Consider the following 16,565-nt stretch of genomic DNA (forward strand, 5'->3'; position numbering starts at 1 on the left):
GTGACCCCCACCCAGAATGTTTATGCTGTGTGCTAAGTAGTTTCAGGACGTCCTGGGATGTCCCAGATATTCTCACAGGTCCATTTTTGGCAGCAAGCCGCTTCACCAGGACGTCCCAGGACGTCCACAGTGGAATAGGCCATTTAGGCCCTATCTGAAGTGCAAAAAACACCCCTTGATAGGGTCTGATACTTAGCTGACTAGCCTGATCCCATCCAGCTGCTTTCATGTCGAAGAAATTCACTTTGATGCAACATTCATACTTTGTGTATGAACTTGAAGCCCTGGGCGTCTTAGAAGCTCTGTCCAAGTGGATGGACAAGTTGACTGGAGGGCAACAATTTATGGTTGTTACTGACCATAAAGCCCTCACATATTTCAAACAGAAGCAACACACTTCTGGACGCCACATAAGGGACATCACCCAAGTACCCCTTGTTAGAAACCACCTCCACCTAATGCAAGCATTTAGTGTAATGGTAACACACTCCTGGTACCTATGCAGGGTTCTGTGGTTCGACTCCCAGAATGTCCATATTTTAGCATTAAGGTTCCTAAGACCATGTGTACAAATTCCAACATGGTGGACATTCTACGGAAGTCACCGAGCACACCCAAATCTGGTTGCTGCCACGTGAGATGGGCACGTGAAGTCAAGCATTAAATTAGCCGGCCTGACAAAGTTTCAGGGGGTGTAGCTCAGAGCACTAAGGACCCAAATCCGGCTGCTTCAGACCACATGACGTGGACATGTAGGAGATTAGCAGTAAGTCCGGCCTGAATATGAATTCAGGGGGTGACGGCTCACGGGCTGTTGGAAGCCCGGTGGTTAGGGTCACATGTGGATCACGGGCTCAATCCAATGTGAAGGGGGTGTGTTAGAAACCACCTCTGCCTAATGCGGGCATTTAGTGTAATGGTAACACACTCTTGGTACCTATGCAGGGTTCTGCGGTTCGACTCCCAGAATGTCCATATTTTAGCATTAAGGTTCCTAAGACCACGTGTACAAATTCCAACACCCCTTCGCATCAGCCGATCACTATTATGCCAGCTCTACAACTCATAAGAGGACTCACTTCTCGGCGTTCAACGTGGGGGGACGATTGAAAATCCTATAAAGGAGATCAAAAGCGATGGGAAATTTGGCTGTCAAGGTGGTCACGCCTTATGGAGGACATTTGGGGTGGTTTGAAAGTGGGAAAAGGAGTGTTGGCGAAGGGGCGCAAGAGAGGGGGTTGGTGAAGAATGAAAGAGGGTTTATGATGTTGGAAGGGAGTGAAGTTGCTCGTGAAGATTGACAAGGCTAGGGAACCTGAACCGGCCAGTTCGGAGCTGCTGGGAATGCGGCTTGATCGGGGATCCTTTGTGCATTGCAACATTCTCTTCTGTGTCCAATGCTTGGCGTCTCGATGCTTTCCCTTAGAGACTTCACTTTCTCTTTCGTGTTGATCTTGATGACTGATGCGTACTTACGTATCCTAGCGTAACACGCTAGGTAATTATTTAGTTCAACAACGTTTGATACTGAGCATAACACGCTAGCGTAAATTCGCTACCTTTCCATGTAATACGGCAACCCACACTGTAGGATTGCTGTGGGACCTTGCCAGTGCGCAGTATTCCCTGACAATACCATACACAGTCTGCGCGCGTGTGACAGTGGGCTGCACCGATCGGATGTGAAGTTCCGCTGGCCGAGAGGCTCTAACATGACCTTCATGACGCAAGCTCATTCAATGGTATATACGCCTAGCTGCGGATTTGCAAGCTGGACAATCAGATACATGATCAATGATGATGCATATTCGGTCAAAACTCCTCTGGCTGTATGAATGCCCCATTAACAATTCGCCCAAGATGAGTAGAGGCATAGGACGTTCCTTGTGCATGGCGTGTTAGCGTGGGCATTTCGGGCTGCTAGAATCAGATGAAACAACTCACCCTTCCTCCGGAGACTCGTTAGCTTGCGGATGAAAGGCAGGGGACTGATATTAAAAGGGCAGACCAAGCTCATTTCTCGAGTACGCCTCTTGGGTAGGATAAAACCATCACTTTGTGTTTCTACTTCGTTCCTCCCATCATGACTGGTGTTGATTCCCAGAAAATTGCAAAGTTCGAGATACGTTTCGAAGTCGTTGATGTATAACTGGCCTGAGAATATATTGAGCTGCGAGACTGTGAGCCTCTCCGGGTAAGTCCACGTCGTTGGTAGGGATGGAATTGTGTAAAATTTGAGATCATCGAAGGATCTCATCGGCTGACTCGTTCTTGGAGAGTACACGTGCAACCTGATGTTGCAGCTGCGGCGGATTTCCGGGAGCAACTCGTTCACCTCAAAAGGACTGCACACCACGAGCACCGGTCCGTGAATACTAGACAGTATCCAGTTCACAGGCCAAAGAAACTCGATGCCTTTCCGTGCATTCGAACCCTTGATTGTGGTGACGAAGTCGCTAGTTGCAAGAAGGTTGCGTGACCACTTGGTGCCTTGCTGAGACCGAGGGAGGATTGTGACTGAAGAAAAGAGCGAGATGAAAGCACGAGAAAATAGTGGGATTTGACCATCGCGCACGAATGATACGACACCAGGATGGAGGCGATGGCGTGCAGGCCGTAAAGGTGGTGGTGGTGACTCAGCCTCCGGCTCGCGCTCAGGCTCGTGGGTTACTTCGCGTTCCTGCTCTTCTGCCATTTTTGCCAGCCAACTCATTGTGGAGGATGAGAAAATCTCACTCCTCTGCTTGATCTCGTGACAATCAGCTGCGGGATGAGACGGTTCCTGCTCCAGTGGCCCGGAGGACGACGGTGCCCCATACATTTCGTCGAGAGACTTCAACTCGGGTCTCAACCAATATTTTGCTAACACTGAGGTGCGACGGATGTAGGATGTCCAAAACTCTTTCCATGCGCATTGCCTGTCGATGTAATGAATGCCTTGCTCTCTCCATTCACAACTATAACGCCGTAGGCTAGCACATGTCTCCCTGATGGACCAGGAAAGAACGTCGTATACACCAATTCGTTCTCCATGGGTCTTTTTGGAAAGCTTGCGGATTTTGCGATCCACATCAGGAGGGGCGAGAAATAAGACAGATTGTCCCCTACCCAACCTGCGCATTCGCATACATCCTGAAGACATGCCTGATTCGATCATTTCCTCATAGGAACAGGAAGGCTCACCTTGGGCTAGTCTGTCCTTTGTCACTTTCGGACCCAATGTAACTGCGGCACGGTAATCGGCAGGCAATTTCAAGTCGGTGCCTCTTGTGTGGGAATCATCCAGGTACACGAGACAACGATCAAGCTGGTGCCTGTACGACGATGAGATGAACGGTTCCGTTGCCCCCTCACGCCTAATAACGAGTAGTTCGTCATCTTCGGAGAAGATTGCAGCATCTATATCTATTGCCGAGACTCGCGAAAGCCATATCGATGCCAATTCCTTATTGGAGTACTCCAACATCTGAGCACCCACATCCAACAAAACTCGGATTTGAGGAGTCTCCTTGACGATGAGGTCCAGAAACTTGCTACTCGCCGCACTCTGGTAGTGATCGTTCTCAGGCTGCAGCATCAAATTCAACACCTTAGCATTTATACCCAATTGCGCAGGGATGTCATCCTGTTGAATAGAAGTGGGGAGGAGATAGCGGTTGTCATTGGTACCACTAAAACCCGTCGTTACCTGTTGCCTTCGTTCGGCGATGTCCCAACCGGACGTGGAAAGTTTTTGAGGAAATGTCTTGGCTTCCTTCGGAAAAACCACCTGACAGAGGAAGAAGTTAATCGTCGATGGGTTCCTTTCGAAAGCTGGATAGAGATGCTGGATCTTTTGTTCGCGGTCATCCGGGTTGAAACCACTGTAATTGTGGAGGAAGTCTGGCACCAAGCAATTGTCCTTAATCCACTTGCAATATTCCGCTACAGGGTCTTCTAGTTCGTTGATATGCTTGAAGCATATATCAAGCTGATCGTAAGACAATCCGCCATAGTAGTAGCTGAGGTATGTCAGAGAGATGCAGACGTCCGGGTGACTGAACTCTGCTCTCAGTGCAGGCACATCCTTTGCACGATAGGGCACGGCGAGAAGCGACCGCGTTAGGTCAAGCCCATAGTCTACTCGCCACCTACGTCCACTGAGAATGTACATAAGTATCCCATGCGCAAAAAGGCCTCTCAGCAGGAGCAGAATGCTCCATAGATAGTCGTCACTGCGACAGTGATTTCGCAATTCATCAAGTTTTCCGGGATCCCTTTGAGCGATGAAAGCCTCTGCTTCTTGTCGTACCCCTCCATGAAATAGCCTGAACGGAGGTAGATCAGGAGACTCCCCTTGCATTATTCCTCGTAAAAGAGATTTCAAAATTTGGACGCCAGCCTCATGTCTGAGAATGCGAAGTCGAGGGAAGTATCCGTCTCGTTGATCGAGCTCGAGATCCCCTTGAGAAGCCAGCTGATTAAGAAGCCCGCCCCTACTACGCAGGATGGAAAACACATGCTGCACCGTAGTCCATCTGACAGGCTGAGGACCTAGGGGCTGCTGAGTGCCAACTGCGTACACAAGTTGACACTTGACCGCCAGAATCTCGTCACTCTCGTCCAAAATGTCCCTAACGTTTGCGTCCAGCCATCGCTGTAGCTCCAGCATTGCATTTGGAGTCGGAGTTCCCTTGCGCCTAGCCGATGAGAGCTGTCGTTCAATGCCCGTGAGTTTGAACGATAGGACGTGTTCAGGCTGCATAACCAGTATGCCACCAACATTCATGCACTGATGGTAGATCGTTTGAAAAGCATCCGGCTTCACTGCGATAGCACGGGAAAACGGCATGCAATATATTCGCCGATTCGCTAAGCCGCTCAAGCGTTGAACCAGTGACTGGAATGTTTGATTTGCTAAGGGCTTTGGCACGATGATTCTGACTAGTTTTTGTCCATCTGCTAGAGATACGGCAATAAGCGGAACAATGACGGACGATTTTCCCTCCCCCATATTGAGTTGAAGGATGGTATTGCCTTGTGAGCGAGGAAACATCATGTTACACGCAACATCAACTTGAAGAGGGCGCGCAAGAAAGTTGGAGTCAATCTGAGAATCTCGGAGAGTCAATCCCATCGTCCATGCTGACGAACGACACGCTCACCTGGACGAGCAGCCAGTCGTCAGAAATGTCATGCAGATCAGGATAACTCGAACATTCCTTCAGAAATTCGTCGGTTTTGGGTCCTAATCTTACCAATCTCTCCGATCGCTGCCAAAGCAGTATGGACTGGGCGAGGCAAACGAGGACATTCTTCCATTCGGGGGATAAGTTTACTGTTGAACGGGATGAGAATGATAGGTGGTGCAGTAAAGAACGAGTGGTGCTCTTCGGCCATAGTCCTGCAACCCGCATAACCTCCTGTACTCGCTCGGACTGAGGGTCTGGATTGAGTACCCGTCGGATTTGCCCTAACACATGAGAGAGATGAGATCGGTACATCTGGTGATCACGATAAAGCTCTTCTTGGAGGGATTCCACCCGCTCCGCGCTGATTTGTATGTCGTGCAATGCATTGCGGCTAGCCTCGAGATCAGCACCGTATTTCTGGTATATCCGGTCGTGGGATGAGCGGAGAGTTGAAATGAGAGGTTTGAGGCTATCATTATGTTCCAAAGGCGATTTGATGGTCCACCATTTTTTCGTTTCCAGAGGGGTTGGCGTACATGCAAGAATCGGAGGTTGTCGGAGAAAGACGTCACTGTATGATACGATGGACGGCTCCACTAATCCGAGTGGTAAGGAGGTCGGAAACGAATATATTGGTGGAACCGGAGCATCTGAAGTCCAAGTCCGGTGTTTGTCCAATACTGTCTGGACTGCCCGAATGTGCTGGCGTAATCCCCAGTTTCCAAACCACTGTTCAAACAACTGAGTCACATTGACCATGGCGTCAGAGGTGTTGATCAGCCACACATCGCCATCCGGCAGACTTGGTAATGTTGGCGCTCCTGTAGGTTCATGATCCCACTGACGGATTAAATTTTTGACAAGAAAAGAAACTTGAGAAGATGCTCGGCGACTCAATTTGCCTGGACGGATCGGTGCCGTAATGATGTCATAGAGTTGGGGTGCATTTGGTTTGTAGCCCATGTGCAAATCGTATTCAGGCCACAACGGTGGATCAATGGAACGGAACTCGGGGAAGCATGTGAATGCAAGTAGAGCAGGGACCAAGTTCTCAAGTGAAGGATTAGAGTGGCCCAGTGCCGAAAGACTAAACAACAGTTTGAAACGAGTATGGTTTCCCCAACCCTCCGTTCGACAGGCATTGTACAAAGGAATCCATTTGCGTGGCATGCTCAGGGACAGCCATTCCTTGCTGAATCCCAAACGCACATCCGACAAGTGATTGGGGGAAGAACCTCTGATGTCGTCCGTCCATGATTCCATATGAGACAGAAGATCTTTGGGGGTCTTTAGCCGACGAGGACAATGGAACACCAAACTAGAGACATTGGATGCAGCACGAATACGGGTGGTATTGAACCCATCGTCAGCGTCCCTAGATTCGTATATCATGTCTACACCCCGCATGCCCCATGGAAGATCAGGGCCGTACCAGACTGCATTGTGACATCTAGCACGGGAAAGCAGGTGTAATTCTATCCGATCACTTTCCGAATCTCTGAAACCTATGGAAGGATCGGGGATATCCATTTCGTTATCCCATTTGAAAATAGATCGGGTCTCATCCCAAAAGGCACCGTGTTGAACAAGCGGATTGAGTGCTTCATTCCAAACGACTTCTCCAATACCATCGTTCCAAAGCTTTCTCAAATGCTGTGTCCGATTCCATTCCCGTTCGCGTTCCCGTCCGCGTTCCAGTTCGCGTTCCCGTCCGCGTTCCCGTTGCTGATACGGTGACCGACGCCGTTCCCGACGCCGTTCATTGGGCCGTTCCCGAATTCTTGATGGTGTTAACGCCGATAACCGACGCAGAAGCTGCCACTCCCAGTCACCAAGACTTTGGAATGATTTGCAACGCGCTGATTGAAGGATTTGGATCGCTTCCTCGACTCCTGACAATGACGTGAGAGGATCGGGCAAGCAGTAACTAGTAATGGCATGAAGAAGTGACTGGAATAATGCGCTGGGCAAACTTCCATCTCCAACCAGACGGCCCAGTAAGACATCAACGTCATAATCACAATATTTGACGCATAACGGTTCCGAGTTATCAATCGTCACAGCGACGTGGTCACCGTCACTTGCGATAGACACATCCCCCGTCGGGATTATGACCCGCCTCGAATAATTAAGCTCCACGCCAGGAACGAGATCTCCGCTGCGGCGCAAAACCAACTGACTGCGGAGGCCTAGCATTGTGCCTGTTGATTGATTACTACTATCTACTTCGAAACCCGGAAAGTTTAATGAATGCAGCCTTCCGCCTTTCAGGGTGAAGGAGAGCTGGAGCCGGGGAATATCGATGCGCAATTCTTGCATCGACGACCTTGCCATTGTGATAAGAATGTTACTTTCAGGTTCAAGTGGACGAAGGATAGCATGAATCATCTCGGCCGTGCGGCTTTGGCAGTCAACTAGTCTGACAGATGACCCTTTATCCATGACCCATGTGGAGCATGCAGTACGACGGAGGTGCCAGTTCGATCGGGAGGTTGTCCAGGGTGTCTCCTTAGGCCGCAGCTCAATTTGACAAGTAGATAACTCCATCCAATGAAAATATTCCTTTACCAGAATAGGTGGCAGATCCCCTTCGAAGATTTCACGTGGTAACAATTCCAAGACCCGATAGCTCTTCCCATCAAGCGCAGGGGATTTGGTTCGTACAATGAGCCCTCCATCTCGCCACCCAAAGTGAATTGTCTATTTAATGGTGAGAATTAGTCAAGCCCGATTCCTTCATCTCCCTCGACGAACCTCATCAATATCCTTGGTCTCGAGCTGAAACTTGTAGAACATGTGAGCCTTGCTAACATAGTCCATGTCTTCCATATCCGATGGAACAACTTCCGGGCTTCTCTGCAGATGAACCGTTAATCGGCGGGTCTTACTATGGGTAGAGAAGAGTCCCGTACTGCACCAAAGAGTTCTTTGTATACCGAACGCCTACGAATGGCAAATGGCAACCAACCAGGTGGTTTTCCATCAGAGCAAAGCGCCACTTAATACGTTGAAATGAACGTTTTGTGTCCTTTGACCATCTACGGTAGTGGTCAACCAACGGTCGTTAGGTCTTGGTAGCCTTGTCCAGCAACATGCCGGATCGATACCACTCCAAACAGCTGATATTGCCCCGTTAATACCCAGCATGGTCCCCCCTCCTGGATGCGGGTAACAAGAAGTTCTTCCATCCTGCAGGACAGGCGCTTGTCTCGGAGAAGCAACCCATGCAAATGAAGGTCTGCCGCAGTGAGGATTTCTAGGGGAGAGTGGCTACAACGGATGATAGCACATTCAATGAATATGGCAACATCTTCCGGAGTTCGAAGGAGTGAGCCAGCATGGCATGCATCGACATCAAATGAGCTCCTACAAACCGCAGCTATTTGACATATTGCTCGCCGATAGCTCCCCCGTCCAGTTTTAGTTTCAGCGTGTGATTGAAGTGCCAGAAGTTCGTGCAACCAGCGCAAAGTGGTGTCTCGGATCTTCTGGAGTAGGTTGTACGTTCTATTGATGATCGGCTGTGCTACAGCCGAGAGCAGCAGTCGAGAAGCTAGTGTAGTGATACCCAGTGCTGTGATACCCTGGCGCCAGTTCCCCTCTATATCCGTCCCCAGCTGTTCAAGGACGTCCAATAACACATTACCGAATGGTACCTCTTGTAAAACCTGGTGACATTCCCAAATACCATCGCTGGAAAGGCATCCGACTTGGCACACAGCCTGGGAGATGAGGTCATACACCTCCTCGCACTGGAAATTTAGATTTCCGGAGGGAATCTCTCGGGCAATATTGTACCACTGCAACCGGACCCCAGCGCGTAACGAACCGAAGGCGACGAAACTGCGTAGGCTAAGCGAAGAGGGACATTCATGTTGGCTTGCAAGAACTTCGCGAGAGGTGTGGGATGTTCCCAACGCAAAGCGTTTCAAGGAAGCATATGGGGACTCTTCCGGTATCCGCATGGAAGTCCTGTGACTCAGATCGCAGTAACCAGATGGAGGATATATCCATCTGCGATGGCTGCTGTCCCACAGCCGACAGGAAGCTGTGTACGTTCGAGAGACACCGCTTTCCTTGTCTGGGATTTCCACCTCCGGTGCTAACGATATTCGCTGTTGAGAAGTTGGGACGCGACGTTCTTCACCGAAGGGGGACTTCCGTGAGCCTGAGGGGATATACGATTCCCCCGTGGTAAGTGTCCTTCCTTCCTTCGACGCACAGATGTCACGGAGAAGCCAATAAGTCGTCTCCCTCCAAGTCTTGAAAACGCTAGGAACTGCTCGTTCAAACACAATGAATTTGGCTCGTACTGGTTCTTGTGGAAGGGGCCATTCGCGAATAACTGTCCTCAGGGCTCTTGCCCGCCATTTGAAACGGCATTCTTCACAAGATTCCGGATTGTGCCTGGACCTCATGCGATCCACAGTGTGAGAGCCTAAAGATCCAGTTTAGTGTCTAATCATGAGAACGTTTGCCTTCTTCAAGGTCGTACCTGCTCGTTTCATTATTTCCCAATATTCAGTACCTGCTTGTTTCATTATTTTCTTATATTCAAACTTCAGCAAGTGAAGCTCGCGAAGTTGTTGACTCATCATCGCTTGCTGCTCTATGGTGCTCTTAAGATCCTGGAGCGACGGGGACGAATCGAAAAATCTGACTGCGAAGGTTTCCGCGTCGACAACTTCTGAGAAGACCGACCGAGGGTCACTGCCAGCTTCGTGATACCGCTTGCGCAGGTACGCCTGGATCCTCGAGATGCGTTCCAACGGCTCGGCTTTCGAAAGCAGGAGGCCCTCATATAGAGTCAGTGGAACCTCAGGCGAATAATCCTTCAAGAGGGGACAGATAGTCGCTGCCAAAATGTCGAGTGCCATCCACAACTCAAAAAGCGTGAGGAGCATAATGGACTGTTCCGCTGGTGCCCCTTTGTACAAATCCCCGGCCTCGTCGGCGTATGTCGTCATGTAATGAAAAATTAAGTCGCAAGCACTTTCGCAGTTGTGGTCGGAGATTTGCCGAGATACCCATTCGTCAATGTGATTTTTTACGCAACGCTCAAAATCCCAAAGCGCAACAAATCCATTGGCTTTTACTGCTGCCGAAAAAACCCCGGGTTCGTCGTCAAAGAGATTATTGAATAATCGTGGATGATGTGATTGGAATGCAGCATTAGGATCGGCGGGAATCCCCGGGACGAGAGCAGCACTGATGTAAGACCTGCAATTTTTCAAGTTGAGGCTAGTGTCCCCAATAACATCTAGCTCGTTTGGTGCCCACTTGGCTGCCCGCACGTGCGCATCCTGAATGCTCTTCCATCGATCTTGGAGCAGTTCTTCAGTATCAAGCGCAACCTCGTGGGCAAGTGTGACCAGAGACGGAGCTGCCCATGATCGGACTTTAAAGAGTCGGCGGCTGAGTTTGGCACGCATGCAATAGAGGATATGTCCCGGTAAGCGGTTCTCAACACCGCTCCGCAGAATCTCGGCCAGAAAGAGTATCATAAAAGACTTGTATTCGTTCATGTTCGAAGTGCCTCGGTGAATCGTAGTTTGCAAGGCAACACGGACAACGAGCCAGAGGGAGCTGCGCCTCCATGGGACAATATCATCCGCATGCTGCAAAACATCGTCCGATGTCCTCTTCTGGATGAGAGGAATGTCGGCAGGCTCTCCTAGTCCACGGAGTATCCCGGTCAGCAATTCAGTGATGTACTTCGGATGGGTTGTGCGCCTATCCGTGGAACCCCATCGCCATCGGGGTGCGAATGCGAATGTGCCGTTCTCGCGTTCCCATGGATCGCTGTCCATTGTGTCTTCATCCAGCGGTGGATCGCCGTCCATAGTGCCCTCTTCCCGCAGCTGATCGCCATTCATTGTGTCCTCATCTTGCAAATAATCGTGATCTACTATGTCCTCGTCCAGCAGTTGATCACCGTCCACCACGCCCTCATCCTCACGTTGGCCCCCGTACATCTGGGTTAGGAATGCGGCCAATTCTTCTAGAAAATCCGGATCCTGCATAACATTGTTTCGAAGGGCAATTGCAGGTCCAGGAAAGGAGCGGATAAGCTTCCCTGTGCAGCGCATCACGGCTGTATTCATCGGTGATGCTTCGAAAATTTCGAAAATTGTTTCCTCCTCACCACAACGGATGATCACACCCGCGTTTTGAGCATGGACAAAAATGGCGATTGTATCTGCATCCAGAGATATTACTCCCACTGTTCGGCTCCAGCTTGTATCTAGTGACATTACCTCCAGTGTTCCTTCTTTTGATGCATTCGCTGATTCCAACCTCGGGGTCTATGTTGATTCGTCGCAATGTACCCACCATTTTCAATAATGAATCCCACAATGCTTGGTGCTCAGGCGCAGCATGCTGCTGTCTGTAAAGCTTCATGCTCTTGCGAATAGTTGACAAAAGAAAATCTATGCGCTCCGGACTCTCATCCGCCTCTTGGGGCAACTTGGGAGGCATGAACACATGGTTGATGACGAAGTCTAGAAGATCATCCCCCATTGCGGGCCCTGAAGCGCAATAATGGAGAAACCTTTGTATTGAGACGTCGCAATGAAGGGGGAAGGGATATCGAATATCGTGAGTCGAAAATCAGTCGATCGGAATGCACCTCTCTAGTTTTCTTCCTACATCAATATTATCCTCGTGCCCGAGAGAATGCTCTTTGACACACCGGCGAAAACTTTGAATCACGGTTTCCTGCTAACCGTGCCAATGTCAGCCTAAGCCTGAGTATGGTGTAGATCAGCTCGGTGAAGAGAGCTCGAGGCGTGTGTGTAGCTTGGCCAGTATCGGGTCACGAGTGTAGTGCCTGATGGTTCTGTGGGATTCCATAGCATTCATTTGGCCTTGAGGACAGCAGAACCGGATAGTTGAATGCGGGAGTTCCATTTTTGGACTAGCTTATGATGTGTTTATGTGAGATATATGTACACTTGAACGAACGCTGGAAGCATGTGTGGCGGTGCGAACAGGCAACAAAGCGGCATCCTGCGTTTCGTCCCAGTCACCAATCCCACCCATATCAGTGGACGATACCAAGACTCCTAACCCTCTCAACGACCCATCAAATTCTACCCAACGGCGGCCTTAATCAAAGAGCATCGAAGACAGTTCCTGTCCTTTGCTTCTATCTCTACTGCGGCGTTCAGATAGGAAAGGGGTTCTTCATGTTACGACGCCGCTACTAGCTCCGACGTCCAGTTGCATCTTCGATCTCCATGTGCACCCCCATTAACTTAATTAGGCCCCCAGGATTTCCACAGCTGACCCTGGTCGAAGATTTCCTTGTCTATGTGAGAATGAACTTCCTGATCGAGCTGGGCTTTACTCACATGGGCTCAACAGCTTGATGGGGAGATTGAGTTTCCAATCCAGCCTGGCCCATCTGGTGTCGATCCTTCATCCGCAGAGGTGCCGCCCCTTCCCAGCCGACCGAGTAACCGATTTTCCATGGCTTCATCTCTTGCTGTGTTCGCTGCTATCCCAACCCTTCGTGCGTCATCGGCTACACACGTGGCACTCCGAAGACTTGAACCCTCAGCCGTACAGGACTTGCTCTGTGCGAACATTCTGCGAAAGCGTGGTTAAGAGCCCTCGCGCCGCCGATGCCAATATTATGTCGATTGAACGTTATGGGGACCTTCATGGCGTGTCACATCGATTTCTTATCCTTCACGTTACCCGGGCCTGTGGAAGAGACTTTTACATTCGCTTGGATCGAGATCCAGGGAAGTCGAATGTGGTAGATACTGTGTGTTGTGAGATATATGGTCATTGCACGAGAGCTAAGACGCAGCACTTGTAGGTTGCTATCTCTGGTCGACTCGAGCACCTTCTGGATGCCACGAACAATGAGGCCGGAATTGAAGCCATTATGGTCCTTCCGACCCCAGCTCCTCTCGTTACGATCGCACGGATATTGCATACCGTTGTGGCAGAATCTCTTGGGTACAAGTCGACCAGAGTAAGTGTCAACGTTTGGCCCTTCCCACGTTATGGTCACTTAATCCGGGGCAACATGTAGGATAATTGTTGGTTCTTTTCATCCACCATCCAGGAAATGGTAATATTGATGTATGGAGCCAAGTATGAGAGTGCATCTCTCAATCATCTCAAAATTGGGGCCGAGCAGCGCGGCCGTATCAGACTTTTGATGTATTCCTCCATTGCTAATGAGATCGAACTTGCATCGGACAAAATTTTGAGAAGCGCTAGGCTAATTGCAGATTCAACGCTGACGAAGGCTGTCAAGTCAGTCCTGAATACTATCAAAAAACATCATGTAAGGAAAACGGTTCGCGCCAAGTATTGTCCACAACAATTGATCTACTTTTGAGCTAGAAGTTTGCTTTTCACAGTTTCCTTGCGCTCGATGCATTTCAAGTCTCTTCATCTACGCGGAGACTTCTTATTATGCTCCATGACGACCTGTTTGAGCATCTTCGTAGATGCTACGGGGCTCGGGAAGCACGGACATTCTCAAAGAGTTTCCCCGAGTCAGTGAATTCTCGATAAACGGCAGTCTTGCGCCATCCCTCTGACACACTTATCCCAGTGAATTGATTCAGACGGTTTTATCATGGGAACAGAGTCTCCAGAGTTCCTCACGGAACGTGGATGACATAATTACTTTGATATCCCGCATCACCGACCTCTTAAGATCATCGGTACGTGCTGTCTCGTGCCGCTGCAACTGCCGATCGCCTGATCTATCGCCAGCAGAAAGTAGCCGAGATTACGGTACGTCGACATTCCCTGGCCGCTCGTGGCCCCATAAGCATTGTCTCATGCCATTTCCAGCTCTTCCCAGGACCCAAGGTCGTGCTGTTTGCGCTGGAGTTTCTGGGTCTGTGCACGGTGTTGGATAGTCTACCAATAGCGTGGCGCTTCCAAATGAATGACACTATTCCTAATCTTCAGAGTGAATTCGACACGCTAATAACGTTGGAGTTGAAGTTGGTCTGCCGCCAGTGGACCACTCTCCTTTGCGTGTCGAATCATCGAGACAATGAGATAGTGATAGCACTATCTCGCGCTGTGCCATCATTTCTTTACTGGATTGCAGCAATGGGGATCATGGGTGAAATAGATCAAGCTTGCCGAGGACTGAAAGAACTGGCGCAATGGCTGGTATGTTAAAAGTTTAAATGATAACCTATTGCTCACATCATGTCTCCAAGGAATCCGACGAGCAAAGTACCGACACATGTCGTGTAGTTTATGACTTATACGGTCTGGTCATGCAATCCAAGAGTGCATTAGCGCTCTCATCCTTATCCATACTCGGGAGTAGCCACCCGTTTATTCCGTTAGGTTCCTCATTGAATGCTACATTTCCGACGAAAGGGAATGCTAAATGCCGGATTGTTGCTCGTGACATGGACAGCAGTCATTCATGGCCATCGCAGGTAATGAAGATTCCCATCAGTGGAATCTTATCGGCGACATTTTCGCCAGATGGCCGTTATCTGGCCTCCGGCTCATCGAATGGAAGCGTGTGTGTTTGGGATGCAACGACAGGGGCGCTTTTCCGCGAACTGAAGGGTCGTGGCACCGGTTGGGTAGGGTCCGTTGCATTTTCGCCAGAAGGTCATCTTGCCTCGGCCTCGAATGACTGCGTCGTGCGGATCTGGGATCCGGTGACGGGAGGACTGCTTCGAGAATTGAAAGGCATGCTAGTTGGGTTAGGTCCGTAGCCTTTTCACAGGATGGTTGTCGTCTGGCCTCAGCCTCGAACGATCGTACAGTATGTGTGTGGGATGTTGCGGCAGGAACACTCCTTCGACAGCGGAAGGGACACTCTGGTTGGGTTAGGTCCGTCGCCTTTTCACCGAATGGCGATCGTCTAGCCTCCGCCTCGGAAGATCACACCGTGTGTGTTTGGAACGAGAATGATTGGGAGGGACTGTATAGTTGGGAGGCGCTGTCAGGTTGGGAGGCGTTGTATGGTTGGGAGGCGTCGCATGGTTGGGACGGGGGGATGGAGATGGGGTGCTTCTTCGAGAACTCAAAGGCCATACTGCTCAGGTATGGTCCGTTTCATTTTCGCCAGATGGCCGTCATCTGGTGTCGGACGATCGGAATATGCGTGTCTGGGACGTGGAGACCGGAGCCCTTGTCCGAAAACTGGAAGAACACGCTCATTCCGTCTCATTCGTTAAATTCTCACCCGATGGCCGTCATCTGGTCTCAGCCTCCCTAGACGGTACCCTACGTATCGGGGACACGGCGTTTGGAGCGCCTACGCGTGAACTGAGAGGCCACACTGCTTCGGCCTTGTCGGCGGAGTTCTCGCCAGATGGCAGTCTTGTGGTGTCATCCTCAGATGATGGTACCATGCATGTGTGGCAAGTGACAGGAGTATCTGATCGAGAACGGAAGGGGCACACCGGCTCAGTATTGTCCGCCGAATATTCGCCCGATGGTCGTCATCTAGTTTCAGCCACTCAGGATGATGTCGTGTGTATCTGGGATGCTGCGGACGGGCGCTGTAGTGGACAAAGACAGCTAGGTTGGGGCTTTGACCCTCGTCAGATTTCATTCTCCGCCGACGGCTTGACGATCCGTGTCCAAGGTCCAACGGAGACGGAAGATCTGAGCTTCCCGAGCCTAGAGGATATATCCCCCCCAGCTTCACCGCTATTCTTCCAATCTAATCCATCCCCTGTCTGCCTTGACCACAATGCTCTTTGTATCAAGCAAGGAGACACTAGTCTTTACGTCTGTTGGCTCCCTGACTACTTTGAACCCAGTACCCCTATCGCAGCACATGGGAATAATGTTTGCATTGGCGGAAAGGAGGGGATGATTGCATTTCTCAATTTGGATGGACTTTTGCCTCCCAGTGTGCAGTAGTATTTTTGGACTGACACCAAATCTGCGCCTTCGCCGAATTTACCGCACCCTGGGGTAATGTAATATGGAGGTAAATGGAATGACTGCAGGGTTAACTGTATTTCCACAGAATCGTCCGTCGCTAGGTTGTTCTATTACTCCCGCCCTCCGTATTCAGATGGAATAGTTTACGGGTCGACGGTCGCATTGTTATCTCCCCTACCTGCTCGATCATCACATTCTGCTCGTCATTGCTCAACAAACTTCTACTACATCATTCTAGGGAAAACAAAAAAATTCCGGCCTTCGGGAGCTTGAGAGGGGGATTTCTGGAACAATCTGACAATGGCTCATAGTAACGAGAATATCAACGAAATCGATCACCTAAAAAAATGGGTGGGCAAAAACCTCTTCTCCCTTCTCCGTGGCCACCCCGGAAGTTTCTCCAAGTTAGCACCCAAGGCATCCCTTCGTATTAGCTGGACATGTTGGTTCTACGACTCATAAGAGGGTGAGATTAAATAGGGAAATTGATCC

At 50.0% G+C, this 16,565-nt stretch overlaps 2 protein-coding genes and 1 non-coding gene across 3 annotated transcripts; 1 reads left to right on the forward strand and 2 right to left on the reverse strand.

Moving 5' to 3' along the window:
* Nucleotides 1–902: 902 nt before the first annotated feature.
* On the forward strand, nt 903–975 carry EI90DRAFT_t186. The gene has a single exon. It is a non-coding gene; the product is annotated as a tRNA-Thr (tRNA).
* Nucleotides 976–1,687: 712 nt separating this feature from the next.
* Nucleotides 1,688–2,447, reverse strand: EI90DRAFT_3070347 (uncharacterized protein; the record flags this gene model as incomplete). Its single annotated transcript, XM_039061227.1, is given in 3 exon segments — nt 1,688–1,711; nt 1,731–1,883; nt 1,945–2,447. Coding segments are annotated over 2 exon segments (378 nt in total), but the record flags the coding sequence as incomplete, so codon positions are not given.
* Nucleotides 2,448–2,862: 415 nt separating this feature from the next.
* EI90DRAFT_3070360 (uncharacterized protein) lies at nt 2,863–11,991 on the reverse strand (the record flags this gene model as incomplete). Its single annotated transcript, XM_039061228.1, has 10 exons — nt 11,866–11,991; nt 11,429–11,750; nt 9,700–11,370; nt 8,394–9,609; nt 8,207–8,352; nt 8,084–8,169; nt 7,926–8,027; nt 5,145–7,871; nt 3,419–5,089; nt 2,863–3,132 (listed from the first exon to the last, which is right to left on the reverse strand). The coding sequence occupies exons 2-10, from the start codon at nt 11,691–11,693 to the stop codon at nt 2,863–2,865; spliced, it is 8,154 nt and encodes a 2,717-aa protein (XP_038912824.1). The 5' UTR covers nt 11,694–11,750; nt 11,866–11,991.
* Nucleotides 11,992–16,565: the final 4,574 nt, after the last annotated feature.

This window comes from Cantharellus anzutake (assembly GCF_015039405.1).
Source record: "Cantharellus anzutake strain C23 chromosome Unknown EI90scaffold_46, whole genome shotgun sequence".
Lineage (NCBI taxonomy): Eukaryota > Fungi > Basidiomycota > Agaricomycetes > Cantharellales > Hydnaceae > Cantharellus > Cantharellus anzutake.